This window comes from Pelophylax lessonae, assembly GCF_965119305.1.
Source record: "Pelophylax lessonae genome assembly, chromosome: 2".
In the NCBI taxonomy this organism is placed as follows: Eukaryota; Metazoa; Chordata; class Amphibia; order Anura; family Ranidae; genus Pelophylax; species Pelophylax lessonae.
The window spans coordinates 425589090-425604044 of NC_138769.1; the positions used below are offsets into that span (position 1 = coordinate 425589090).

At 45.9% G+C, this 14955-nt stretch overlaps 1 protein-coding gene across 1 annotated transcript in view; it reads right to left on the bottom strand.

The window, feature by feature from the left end:
• NF1 (neurofibromin 1) overlaps window positions 1-14955 on the bottom strand; it is a 585707-nt gene that overhangs the window by 515073 nt on the left and 55679 nt on the right. The window contains exons 2-3 of the mRNA XM_082247714.1: window positions 14067-14210; window positions 12236-12319 (exon numbers count right to left, since the gene is read on the bottom strand). Coding sequence (XP_082103840.1) covers window positions 12236-12319; window positions 14067-14210 — 228 coding nt within the window. The remainder of the gene's footprint in view (window positions 1-12235; window positions 12320-14066; window positions 14211-14955) is intronic.

Consider the following 14955-nt stretch of genomic DNA (forward strand, 5'->3'; position numbering starts at 1 on the left):
GAGAACAATGGAAGATCAATGTTTCCAACCTGGACAATGATGACTGGGATGAGGTTTGGGTATCTTGAGATAGACTGATGCATTTCAAAATTGTTTGCTGCATTTACATGGACCCGGATAGGGTGGGAAAATTTGGTTCTACTGGCTCTTTGGGTTGCTGGCACTGTTCCAGCCCACATGCAGACTTTTTTCACATATTTTGGATTGATCCCATAATTATTGACTTTAGGACTGGAGTCTTCCAATGTATCTCTTTTGGGATGGCCATTTTGGTGCCCCGCGAGTTGAGTCTGCTTGCTCGGTCTGTTGGGTGTTCTTAGCCGCCCCCCCCCCCCCCCCCCCCCCGCAATGTCACAAGAGTGCTTTTGAGTTTGTGGTTATATTATCCTAGAAAAGTTTTGCACTGAAGATAATCTAATCCTCCTTACCTGCAGCAGTGGAAATATCTGGGTAATTCAGTGCTTTCCCTGTATAAGGCCTCCTACGACGCTAGAGGTTGTCCAACTAAATTTGACAAGATCTGGAACCCGCGATTGAAGCACCTCAAATCTATTACAGAACGGTCAGTGTGAGTTTCCTCCCACGGTCCTATTACTGGTGTCCCAAGCCCACTTTTGTATATCCTCTGAGGTTCCGATTTCTTAACCGTGTGAGTTATGGCATCCCTCATTTAATTTACCCAATTTTCAGCCTCTATTGTTGTGGAAGCTGGGAAATCTGTCGTTATCTTCCCTGTCCTATGATGTTAAATGCATTAATGTCTCCTAATCATATCCTACCGCAAGATATTTATGTGCCCACACCCCTCTCCTTCCTCCCCAATGGTAGTTCAAGCACCCTGCTTAGCCTATAATTGCAGAGCTGTACCTAGGTTATTGTTATTGATTGTAATTTTTTCCTTGATTTTTTTTTCCCCTTCACTTGTGATGTAACTTGAATATTCAATAAAAATTTTATTTTTAACTCATCATAAAAGCCATTTCTCTGATGTTCATTGATGGGAGTGTTAAACATGAGGGGTGGGAGCAGCAAAAAAATTCCTAAGGCTACAGCAAAAAAATTCCCAAGGCTCAACAGCCAACCAGGCAACAGGAGCTCAGCCAAAACAACTGGAGTCCACCTGAAAAACAAACAATATATCCTCAGAGGATCAGGTGCTCTCAACGGCAGCCTGCAAAAGCTTGCGACCAAAATAAGCATTTTGCAGATGCCAACACATCCACTTTATAAAACTTTGTGAAAGTTTGCACCGACGACCAGGTGGTCGCCTTGCAAACCTGCATCACCGATGCCTGATGACAGAAGGCCCAGGAGGCACTAAGCGCCCTAGTAGAGTGCATCTTAACAAGGAAAGGGGGAACCTGACCTTTGATGGAATAGGCCTTAATCACTGTCTGATCCATCTGGAAATGGTTGCAGAGGAAATGGAAAACCCTTTACAAGTCCCAGCCATGAGCACAAAAAAGTCTGACAGGCTCCAAAGCTGCCAGGTACACCCTAATTGCCCAGACCACACCCAAGGCATGCAAGGCTATTTCCTTTGGATCTTATATGTATGAGTGGTTCCTGCGCTATCCGAGGTCGTATATGTTTCCCTTCCTGCTGCTGCACCACAATACTGGTACCAGGAACCAGTCAATACAATGTGTGCAATTTGGGTGGGTGGTGCGCTTCAGAAGTGGAAATGTAACTTATAAGGGTGTGGCTTAAAACATGGCTTAAAATTGTGAATATATAAAATAAAGACGTGTTCCTGTGATAAAAATGGATTTTTGTAAAATCTTACCGTAAAATCCTTTTCTCTTAGCTCATCGACAGACGTAGTCCTCGGTGATACACCACCTTCGGGTTATGTTACCTCCGCAGGAGCAGGACTAGACAGGAAATTAAAAAGCTCTGGCCACACCCTAGGGGCAGTCCCAGAGGGTATATCCTCTCTCTCTCTGCCTCAGCAAATCAGTTATGTGAAAAAGCAGTGCTTAGAGAATTTAACCCAACCCAACTCCAAAACAGAGGGGCGGGGACTACGTCTGTCGATGAGCTAAGAGAAAAGGATTTTACGGTAAGATTTTACAAAAATCCATTTTTCTCTAGCGCTCATCGACAGACGTAGTCCTCGGTGATACACCACCTTCGGGACGTCCCAGAGCAGTATCCCGACTGAGGGGTGGGAAAATGGAAATCAAATCCCAATCTAGAAGGCCCAACCGGTGCCAACTAGAAGTTTACAATGCTCATCCTTAATGATGAGACTCAACAAAAAAATTTTTCAAACAGAAAAAAACCCTCGAGGTAGACCACCGGTCTCCTCAAATTGCGGCCTGCAAAACCTTGCGGCCAAATGAGGCATCCGCCGATGCCGTCACATCAATTTTATAGAATTTAGTAAAGGTATGTACCGACGACCAAGTGGCCGCCTTACATACCTGGACCACTGACGCCTGATGGCGAAAGGCCCAGGAAGTACTGAGCGCTCGAGTGGAGTGCGCCCTAACAGGGAACGGAGGACTCTGACCCTTAATAGAATAAGCCTGTACCACCGTTTGTCTAATCCATTTGGCAATGGTCGCGGCAGATGCAGGCAAACCCTTTCTGGGGCCATCCGTGATCACAAAAAGTGAATCCGTCTTACGGAATGATTCCGTAGCTTTCAGGTATACCCTGATTGCCCGAACCACATCCAAGGAATGCAACGCATGTTCCCGATGATGCTTGGGCTGAGGACACAAGGAAGGTAGTACAATATCTTCATTCAGATGAAAATCTGAAACCACCTTAGGAAGAAAAGATGGCTTAGGATGAAGTACTACCTTATCCCTATGAATCACTAGGTATGGGGACTGGCATGATAATGCAGCCAGTTCTGACACCCTGCGAGCAGAAGTAATAGCCACCAAGAAGACCACCTTCTGGGATAAAGTAAGCAAGGGAATCTCCCTGATGTTTTCAAAGGGAGGTTTCTGTAGAACCGACAAAACCAAATTAAGATCCCAGGGCGGTAAGGGCGCGCGGACTGGAGGAGCCAGGTGCCGCACCCCCTGGATGAAATTCCGCACCAAGGATTTGGTAGCTAAAGGTTTCTGAAAGAAGATTGCTAATGCTGAAACTTGACCCTTGATGGTGCTCAAGGCTAGCTTCTGCTCAACCCCTTGTTGCAAAAAGGCCAATATTCGAGACACCGAATAGGTACGTGGAGGAAATCCTAAAGATTCGCACCACGCAATATAAGTCTTCCATGTGTGATAATAGACTTTGCTGGAAGTCGCTTTCCTTGCTTTAATAAGGGTAGGAATGACAGAAGTAGACAAACCTCTGTCCTTCAGTACTTGGGTCTCAATGGCCAGGCCATTAAAACCAGCGACTGTAAAGCACGATGGTAAATAGGTCCTTGAGACTACAGACACTCCCTGAGACGAAGTTCCCACGGAACGTCTGCGACTAACCTGTCCAAGTCGGCCAGGCCGGCTTGAAGAGGCCAGCCTAGAATTTCTAGGACCACTGGCGCTGATTGGATCTGAACCAGGCGTCCCTAGAGGTATCTGGCCCCGACCCTCCGAGAAAGTCTGGTCGTTTTCTGTTCCCACACATTTATCAGATACCTGATAGTTATCAGGCAAGGTGATCTTTTCTGGTTGAACCTCAGGGACCGAAGTCACCCGACTAGAGGCTACTTGGCCTATCTGGTCAATCAGATCCGATTCCTGTGAGGTATCGGGACTAATCTTGGGAAAAGGTAAAGGAAAAGATCTATACAGGGAACGGTAACTACCGCTTCCTGTACTTAAATGTTGGAAGGGAAGAATCGCACCGGTAGTAGTGGTTGATGCTCGATCTAATGTCCTGAATACCGGTGAAAACGTCCCCCCACCCTGAAATTGGGTGGGGGCGCACCTTCAGGCTGTGTACTCCTTTACTTCGGGTTTGGCTGGGTTGGTCCTCTGCTTGTCCGACCAGCCCTTCTTGAACCCTCCTGGAGGAGTCTTGCCTTTCCCGGAAGTACCAGCCGGGCGTCCTTTATGGGCGGTAAAGAAAGGTCCTCGCTTGTTGCGAGGTTCCTTAGCTTTTGCAGCCTGTGGCAAAAAAGTACTCTTGCCCCCGGTGGCATCCTTAATGATTTCATCTAGGTTGGCTCCAAATAGACGATTCCCCTGAAAAGGGAGATTGGTCAAAGTCTTTTTGGAACCTAGGTCAGCTGACCAGCATTTTAACCACAGCACACGTCTGAGGATTACTGCTAACTTAGATGCATGCCCTAACAAGGGAGTAGTGTCCAAGGCTGCGTCACAGATAAACCGTAGCCCTTGTATGATCTGTTCTATCAAATCAGATGTCTCCTGGGGAATATCTTTTCCCCTAAGATCTTGGCGTACCATCTTCGCCCATTCTGTAAGTGTCTGGGAAACTAGACCAATAACAATTACTGGTCTAAATGCTGACCCTATCAGAGAAAAGATAGTGCGGGACTCCGCTTCTATCTTTCGATCCACCGGATCCTTAAAGGACGAAGTGTCCTCCACTGGAATAACCGTGGCTTTATTCAGCCTGGAAATAGGCGGATCCACGACTGGTGGTACCGTCCATTTCTTAATGATGGATTCCTCAAACGGATAGCGTCTAGCAATACGCTTGGAAATAGTAAAGGTACGTTTAGAATGTTCCCATTCTCCTTTAATCTGATTTCCAAAACATTTAGGTACAGGAAAAGCTTTCGCCGTCTTGATGGGCTTATTAGTCCCAAAAGGCCTCTCTGTTTCAGTTGCCTCTGCCGGTAAAGCCTCAAGTTTTAAGGTTTCTTGCACTGCCACAACTAGTGCGTCCACCAATGCTTCTTCCTGAATTATAGCAGGAGAAGAAGCGTCCTCCTCACTGTCTGAGGGGGCTTTACCTGGGATAGCAGCCCTTGCAGAGGAACCTGCAACTGCAGTGACCATCTCTGAATCAGAGTCAGAGGTGTCAGATAGTATAGGGGTAGGCGGGGGTCGCTTCCTTGACCCCCGTCCCTGACAGGCCGCCTCCACCCGAGCCACCATAGACTCCAAGATTGCTGTAAATGACTCTATACTCTGTACACCGGCGGGTCCCGAGGCCCCCTCGAGGGAAACAGGTGGGGGAATCTGTGTGGCAGGGTCCATAATAACTCCAGTTGCTTCCTGGATGATATAATTCAAAGTAAAGAAAAAAACTTTTTCTTTTTTTTTTTTTTTTTTTTTTTTTTTGACCCTCAGCGCCACAAAAAACCCCTTAGTGTTACCTGCTAGGGATCCCTATCGATCGAGAGAGAGAGAGATAGACCCCCAGGCTCACCACTTGATGTTCAGAGTTGAACTGCAACAGCTTACAGCGCTGTCTTAGACAAACAGGAAGTCTTTTGGCTGGCTGCCCAGGAAGAAAGGAGGCGGCTCCGCCCCTCTGTACGCCTTCCGGCGCCTCCCCCAAGCTCCACGAGGTGTAGAATCACCTAAAACATGGCCGCCCCCATGCTGGAGACACGAGGCTACGCCAAAATGGCGGCTCGTGCGATCCAGCAAAAAAAATGGCGGCGGCCTGTGCTGACTAGCGGTGTGCTGCAGGCACACAACACTCTCTCTGCATGGGGATCTGGCGTGTTTGGCGGTACCGGCCCTGGCGGACCGCATGGCCGTTCGGGAGGCCTGCTATTAGCTGGAGATCTGACTTGGAAGGCAGTCTACATGTCCATGGCTTCTGACTGGTAGGTAGCTTATACTTAACCCATAAGATTCCCAGAATGCCACAGATTACATCTTTAAAACATGTATACAATAGATTGTTAGCTCCCAAACCAAGCCTCCTGGCTTTTGCACACATAAAATCACACTCAAAGTAGGAGGATTTGTGACATGTTATAGGATAGAAAGAAACTCTTTCTTACCATACAGAGAGGGGCCCGCGTTCACCACAAAACCCGTCAGGGAAAACAGGGGGAACATACTACTCACCATACCGGAACCAGGCGGGCACCAACTCCTGACAGTACCCCTCTCCACCGGGGCGGGAGGGCTGTCGACCGATACAGACGCCGTGACTCATGGTCTTAGGCGTTTCAGCGAGACGTTTAACTCGCGGGTTCAGTCCTTTAATGGGACTTTGTCGCGGCCGACTCAGCGTGGAGCTATGGCCTGCACGCGCTCGTAGGCTGAACTGGGGTGACCACCGGATCTCAACATCCAGCCCGTCGCCCAGTTCAGCTTTCTTGCTTGAAGATCTCACAGGAACACTGGAGAAAAAAGGCTGTCCAAAAATTCCTTTTAGAAAAAAATTTCTTGCCAGGACCTAAGATCCCAGCAAGGTATCTAGGTCCTTACTCCTCACTAGACAGAAAATAACTGATTTGCTGAGGCAGAGAGAGAGAGGATATACCCTCTGGGACTGCCCCTAGGGTGTGGCCAGAGCTTTTTAATTTCCTGTCTAGTCCTGCTCCTGCGGAGGTAACATAACCCGAAGGTGGTGTATCACCGAGGACTACGTCTGTCGATGAGCGCTAGAGAAAATTGTGTTATCGTTAAATTATGCCGTGGTGATCAAATAAATTAAAATGTAAATAAACCATTACAATATATCTTCTATACGAAAAAGTGCTGAGTACTTCAATTTCATAAAAAACTCAGTGAATAAATAATCCGTTAACAAAGTATAAATATATAGATGGAACTTCAAAAACAATTAAAGGTGCTTTGTGCTTTCTGAAATAAATAAATAAAGTGCACTGTTCAAGGTGTCCATTCATAAAAATCCAAAAGTCAGGTGCAATTCCCTTCAATAGCTTCAAAGAATAGTAAACGTGCTCTCATGCAAAAAATAAGGGTGTTGTGACTTGCTGCCTCCACCAGGTGTCACATCTAGGTGTTCTATATTCTCACCTCAATAAGGTGTATATTGCGCCTGTATATAAAGCTTAGCCATCCTTCCTTTGGATGTTTAGGCCTGGGACACAGGGAAGGCAACACAATGTCTTCATTCAAATGAAAATCAGAGACAACCTTTGGCAGGAACGACGAACAAGGGCAAAGAACCACCTCATCTCTGTGAATCACCAGGTAAGGTGGACGACAAGATAACGCTGCCAGTTCCGACACCCTGCACGCAGAGGTGATAGCCACCAAAAGGTTACCTTCTGGGACAGCAAAAGCAGGGGAATCTCCAATAGAGTCTCAAAGACAGGCTTCTGGAGGGCCGAAAGCACCAAACTGAGGTCCCAAGACAGCAACAGAGAGAACTGGAGGAACCAAATGTTGGACACCCTGAGGAAAGGTATGTACCAGAAATCCGTGGCTTCCACCAGAGGATCCCTTGACCTAGCCACAAACTTCTGCACATTTCTGTTGAGCTGAGACGCCAACAGATCCGCCTCGGGGATGCCCCACCGGAGACAACTGATGAAACACCTCCAGATGAAGGGACCCCTCTCCTTGCTCCACGCCTGCTGACTGAGGTAATTCGCCTGCCAGTTTTCCACCCCGGGAATCTGTACAGCAGAGAGGGCTAGAACTAACCGTTCTGCCCACCTTAGAATGCTGGCTACCTCCAGAACCGCCAAGACACTTCTTGTTCCCCCTTGATGATTGACATAAGCCATGGCCTTGCATGATTGAATGCGCACTGGACAACCCTGAAGACGATCCTTCTAATGGTCCAGACACAGTCTGATCACTCGGAGTTCCAAGACATTGATCGGTAGTCTGGACTCGTCCAACATCCAGATCCACTGAGCAGAATTCTTGCCGAGTACGCTTTCCAAGCCGGAAAGGCTGGCATCCGTGGTGATTACTGTCCAATACAAGGGGGAGGAAGGTTTTGTCCAGCCGAAGCACCAGAGAATGAAGCCACCATATCAGAGACTCCCATGTTCTCCGACTCAGACTGATCCGATTGTCCAGAGACTGCAGAGTCTTGTCTCATTTGGTAAGAATCTCTTTGCAGGGACCTCGTATGGAACTGGGCAAAAAGGACCATCTCAAAAAGGTAGATTATCACGCCCAGCACCAGCATAAAAGTCCAGAGGGATGACCATCTGTTAGACAGCAGGAGGCGAATTGCAGCCCGCAAATTCTGGAGTTTGTCCAGAGGAAGGAGCACTCCGGTTAAGGCCGAGTCCTGAGTCAGGCCCAGATAATCTAGCTTTGTGGACGGAATCAAAGCAGACTTCTGAAAATTCAGAATCCAGCCGAACTCCTGCAGAGTTCGTATTGTGATCTCCAGGTTTTCCAGAGAAGGAGATGACTCCGCTTGCAGAAGGAGATCGTCCAAGTAGCCCAGTACCACGTTCCCAGATTGGCGTAGAAAAGCTAGCACTGGGGCTAACACTTTTGTGGAGACCCGAGGAGCAGAGACGAGAGCAAAGGTAACGCTACAAACTAATAATGCTCCTCTGCCAGAGCAAAGCGGAGGAAGCACTGATGACTGGCACATATTGGAATGTGAAAGTAAGCATTCTTGGTGTCGATAGAGGCAGAGATGCCACCACCATGCGAATAGAACTTCTGCATCCGCACAAAGTTCAGCGCCTTGAGATCTAGGATTGGACACACTTTGCCTACCTTCCTAGGAACTGTAAACCGGTTTGAGTAAAAACCCTGAAAAAGTTCCGAAGTCTGAACCGGGACAATCACCACTTGATGTAACCGGTCTTGTACCGCCCCCAAACAGACCCTGTCCAGGGAAAGGCAAGTTAGAAGGAAAGAACCTTGCCAGGGGACAAGAGCGAAACCATCTTGCAGCCGAACCGAATGACTTTGTGGACCCACTTGTCTTGCACCAGGGTTGTCCACGGGTCTGGAAACCAGCGAAGACGTCCCCCCACCTTCATGCTGAAGGAGCCTTGTCAACAGATCTGAAAAAGCCCGCTCTTGGCTTGCCAGACCAGGTTCGTTTGGATCTTCCAGAGGCCCTAAAAAGACTTCGAGCCCTTGTCAGTCGACCCTGAGGGACCAAAAAAAAAAAAAAAACGTATGAGCCGAAAAGGAAGGCCCATGTCTACAAGGAGGTTCCTTGCCCTTAGTAGCCTGCGGAAGAAAGGTACACATCCCCCATGAGACCTTTTTTGAGGTCATCCAGGGTAGCTCCAAACAGGCGATCTCCTTGAAAGGGAAGATCAGTCAAAGCCTTTTTAGAAGTCTGGTCCGCAGACCAGCATTTGAGCCAAAGACACACCAAAGGACCACTGCCAAAACAGAGCCGAGCAACTAGGGGAGCCAAATCCAAAGAGGCATCACAGATGAACTGCAGCCCCTGGACTAGCTGGCCCGCCAGCTCAGCAAAGGCAGGGGGAAGCTTTTCTCCCTCCAGGTCATGGCGTAAAAGCTTAGCCCACTCGGTCAGAGTTTCCAGCACTCCCCCCCCCCCAGCACGACAGGCTGGCATCTGTTGTGACCACCGTGCACAACAGCGGCAGAAAGGACCTGCCCTGGCCCAGAGCGGGCGACAGAAGCCACCAAGAGAGCTCCGACCTCGTGTGACGGCTTAGACATTCGGTCCAAGGACTGCAGGTCCTTGTCCCACTTCACAAGAATCCCTGTTTGTAGAGGCCTTGTGTGAAATTGAGCACCGGGGCCAAAACCTTGGTAAATACGCTGGGAGCGGGAGCTAGACCAAAGGGAAATGCCACAAATTAAAATAGCTCATCCGAAACGGAGATACCGCTGATAAATAGCCAGGACCTATACTTTACCCTAGATGTCATTAGCCAGACCCCAAGTAATTAAGTGAAACTGAATCAGAGTTTTCTAGCTAATAAAATTAACAGCAGGCACCATTTTGCTGTGCCTGCTCTTTAGCCACTTAAGCCCCAGCCCTATTTCGGACACTTTTTGTTTACAAGTTAAAACCAGTATTTTTTCCTAGAAAACTACTTAGAATCCCCAAACATTATATATATTTTTTTTAGCAAAGACTGGAGAATAAAATGTCAGCCATTGCAAAATTTGTCACGCGGTATTTGCGCAGCCGTCTTTAAAACGCCATTTTTTTGGAAAAATTTTGAAAAAAATCACATTTCACTGCATTTAAAAAATACTAAACAGTAAAGTTAGCCCATTTTTTTTGTATATTGTGAAAGATGATGTCACGCCGAGTAAATAGATACCCAACATGTTACGGTTTAAAATTGCGCCCCCCCGTGGGATGGCGACAAACTACGGTCAATAGAGATCTCAATCTGCAACGTTTTAAATTTATTTAACGGTTACCAGTTTAAAGTTAGAGTGTAGCTCTTTTTTTTAAATTATTGCCCACGTTCTGGCGATCGCGGCGATACCTCACATGTGTGGGTTGAACAGAGATTTCATTCGCGGCTCGACTTGCGTATACATTTTTTTTTGTGCGCGAGCTAACGGTGACGGGGTCGGCTAAATTTTTTTTTTTTTTCCTATTTATTTTTTCTTTTTTTTAACTTTATTACAGGTTTAAAAAAAAAAAAAATCTGATCACTTTTATTGCTGTCACAAGCAATGTAAACATCCCTTGTGACACCAATATGTAGTGACAGGTACTCTTTATGGAGGGATCGAGGGTCTAAAAGACCCTAGACCCCTCCACTACACTTCCCTGTATGCAAAATGACGAAAACGGCATTTTTGCATACAGCCGTTTTTCAAATTTGCCGCCTTTTGCAGCACAGTAACCTGGACATGACGTCATGGACGCCGCCTCCGGGTTACGTCATCGGAGACCCGATCGATGCCGTTTCCGGCATTCATCGGGACTCCATCCAGCCGGCGGACGTGCCGGCTGGGTGCTCAGGCAGGCTGAAAAGCAGGTCTCTCAGCTGGCTCCTGTGGTTCCTCCTGTTGAACACTAGTTTCTGCATAACACAGTAGGGACTGGCAAGAGAACTACAGCAGCCAGCAAAGGACATGCCATTCCACACCTAAAAGTGTGGAAACCTCTGCTGAAGAAGCATGAAAGCTTCTGTGGTCCTGACCACTAACTACAAATGTGACAGTTCTCAATCACAGCAGGCCTTGAATGTAAGGGCTCATTTAGACGCAAAATTGGGGGGCAGTAAAAACACTTTTTTCCACCCCCCTTAATCTGCCAAGGCAGCGGATAGTGTGTTCACATACCGAAAATGATCCTCCTGTAACATTTGGTTGTGGTGCTGCATTCAGGGTGTTAAAACAGGTGGTGAGAAGGCAAATGCTGTGCAGGCTCCTTAGGGAAAAAAAACAAACCATGCACATTTTTTTTTCTACAAAAATATGTGTATTTAATATTCCCCCCCCCCCCCCCCCCAAAGGCTAAGCCTTTAAATCAAGAAAGGTACATTGCTAACAAGCAATTACTTGTTCAATTTATTTAGAACAAGACTGTCCTCCCTTCTAAAAACATCTAATAGTTAACTAACAAAATTCAGAAGAGTAACTAGGAGAAATTAAGAAAAAAGAAAATGTAAGTAAGTTCATAAGCTATAGATCACAAGCACTTCTGCAGCAAGGTCCGGCACTTATCACTAATTAATTGCAGAATGCAAATTTCCACCCACTTAATCTTTTGAACAGCATCTGATTATTTGATCGTTAAGCCTAAGGCCCTCTACATGCAAAACCATGGAGCACTAGAGTAATGTACAAAATTCAGCCATCCACCTAGGCAACCATACTGCGCTCCCAATGGACAATACTAAGAATATTGTAATACTCAGGTCATGACATGTACTATACACCCATTTAAGTCTTAAAGGAGTTGTAAAGTCAGGAAGGTTTTTTATCTTAATAAATTCTATGCATTAAGATAAAAAGCCTTCTGTGTGTAGCAGCCCCCCCCCCCCCCCCCCAGCACTCATCTCATCTATGCCCCTCTCTGTCCACGAGTCCCTCAGCTGTCCTGGGACTCTCCCTCCGGATTGGCTGTGACGCCATTGTCTTCCGCGGCTGTCAAAGTCAGTGAGCCAATTGAGAGAGGGGGGCAGGGGCCGAAGAGCAGCTCTGTGTCTGAATGAACACATGGAGCTGCAGCTCGGCTTGGGTGCCCCTACAGTCAGCTGCTTGCTGTGGGGGCACTTGATAGGAGGGAGGGGTCAGAAGTAGGAATGATGGACCCGAGAAGACGAGAAACCAGGCTGCTCTGTGCAAAACCACAAGTATAAAATGTTTTTTTTTTTTTTTTTTAACAATGGGACTTTACTAACACTTTAAGTGTGGTATTTTCCTAATCACAAAACTGAAGTTTCCAATTTACAAGTTAAAAAATTCACAAAGCTATACAAAAATTAAACACTCACCCCTGCAAGACATTTTTCCAGTGTATCCAATATAATCAGTTGAGACAAATACAAATTTTTTTCAGCAGCTTCTCCAAATATCCTCTACAAATTTAAAAAACAATATAGTTCAATATAGTTCAGAATGCAGAAAACCTATGGCACAGTCAATACAAGTATACATTTTGTGCAGCTTTTAAAGTGCAAAAACACAAGCCAATATAGTGTATAAGTAAATCCATTCTACAAGAGCACCATTGAGGTTACGGACATGACTAGACAAAGCCAAAAACACTGTACACAGCCCAGGAAATCAGCAATTAGGTTTTTCTATAAAGGCAAGCTCTGTGATGTTCTCCTCAGCTTGGAACATGTCCGCAACCACAAAGGTTGTAAATTATTTCCACAATGTATACGTTGAAAGAAATTACTGGTTCATGTCCATTTACAATTTTGACCACGTTACCCCTTTAATTTAAAAAATATGCTTTGTAAAAAAGAAAGAAAGAAAAACATCTAATATTTGCCATGAAAAACTGCTACTCCAGGCTCCCACAGTGACCAATCACATAACCACAAAAACATATGCATGTGACCAAGTGTAATATACTACTACTACTACTATCATCTTCGGACCAGCCTCCCTTCAGGTTCTGATCTTGGCCATTTTGATTGGCTGGGTCAGGATGAAATCACCCTCGCACATGAGCGGGAGTTCATTCATCTTGGCAGATGCTGAAATTGTAATCTGATGTGTGCGTACATAGCTAATGTACACTGCAAACAAGCAGGTAGGAAAATTAAAGCAGAAGATACAAAGTATGTCTCTTCTGCATTAAAGACAAAGTTTACCTTTAACAATATATTACACATTATAACTGTATTTAGGGTGTACCATGTGGCTATAAACCCCCCCCCCCCCCCCCCAGTGAAAGCGAGCAGCGGTTCCTCTCCCCTGCAGCTGCTGACATTTAAATTTGGGGCAGTTGGAGCGGTTCTGCCTGCACAGCTGCATCAGTTAATAAACTACAAGTCCCTTCTGCCATTGCAACAGGACTTGAAGTTCTCAATGGACAACAAGAGCACTGGTCAGGGCCCTCGTAGTCCATTGCCACTTCCTGCAGCACTGAAACCAACAGGCTGTACATAGGTACGGGCAGAGAACTGCAGGTATGTCTATAGGAGCCCGATATTGCACCTGTGATCTATTGATCATGGGTACGCTCTGCAGGTTCCTGAGAAAAAAAAATTATTCTTCTTTTTACTTGCAAAAAATGTCCATTTATTTTGTTAAATAAAGTTGGACTAAGCCTTATATCTTGCCAGCTCAAGCATTTATTTACTTTAGTACAGTGGTCTTCAAACTATGGCCCTCCAGTTGTTTAGGAACTACAATTTTCATCATCCCTTGTCATGTCTGTGAATGTCAGAGTTTTACAATGCTTCATGGGACTTGGAGTTCTGCAACAGCTGGATGGCCGTAGTTTGAAGATCCCTGCTTAAGTACTTTAAGGAAGAGGGAACAAACAGCCTGAGCTACTCAGGTCCTGCTGCAACACAGGATAAAACAGAACTGTGCTGCTACATATTTATTGTACAATAAGGATAGGGTGTGTTCTCATTCTGCTCTGCTGCTGAAATGAAGGTCAAGATACTAGTTCTGTATGGATCACAATACTGCCAAGATTGGCTAATGAAATAAAATATTAATGGAGTAATATTCCTTTTTTTTCAGCAGGTGGCACAGCAAGCAAAATTTCTATCTGCAAAACAGAAACATATGAAACATCTCGTGTTAACAAGACAATGACCAATGCAAAGTTTTTTATGGAACCATGCTCTGGAAGCTTACCATGTTGTTTACATTTTTTAAAATGTGTGTAAGTCCACTTATGACCAGGGAGAATTTGTACTTTGAAATGTTTATGAGACACTCTTTGTTGTGCTCCATACTGACTTTGGTGTGTGTATTCTGTTGCCCGGCTTTAATTGGAAGCTGGAGAGAGAAAAAAAAAAAAAAATGGTTATATAAAAACAACTTTAATTGTAAAGATAAGTTGTCTACAAAATATCCCACAAACCGGAACCTACCGCACAGACCCACAAGAACAATGAAAAGATTAGTTAAACCACGATAAAATTTAAATCATATTTTAAGGCAAACAAAGAAAAACCACTTTAGTACAAGTCTGCAATGCATGCACATTTTCCTGTGTTTTACAACGTTAAACATGCTGCAAGTACAGAAAAAAAATTGTTGATGTACATACGCATTTACACACACATACCGATCAGCCATAACTTTATGACCAAGTTAAAGTTGTTAAAAACCCTAAAACTTTTTTTTACCCGATTCCTTGCATTAGGGTAAAAAATGTTTAGGCATCGCCATCCCGCTTCACCCCCCCCCCCTTTTACTTACCTGAGCCCTCACTGGATCCAGCGCCGTGCACATCTGCAGCTCTTCTCTTCACTCACTTCTGGGTCTTCCCTGGCTTTGCTGGGGCACTGGAAGCCATTGGCTCCCAGAGCGGTCAATCAAAGCCAGTGACAAAAGAGGTGGGCAGGGCCAAGTCCCACTGTCTGTGTCAATGGACACAGCAGCAGGGCTCGGAAAGCGAGCATGCACGGCATGTGTGCCCCCTTGAGAAGTGGCTTCCAATGGGGGCACTGAAAAGAGAAGGGGCCAGGAGCACTGACAGGGGACCCAAGAAGAAGTGGTCCACAGCCACAGTCCACAG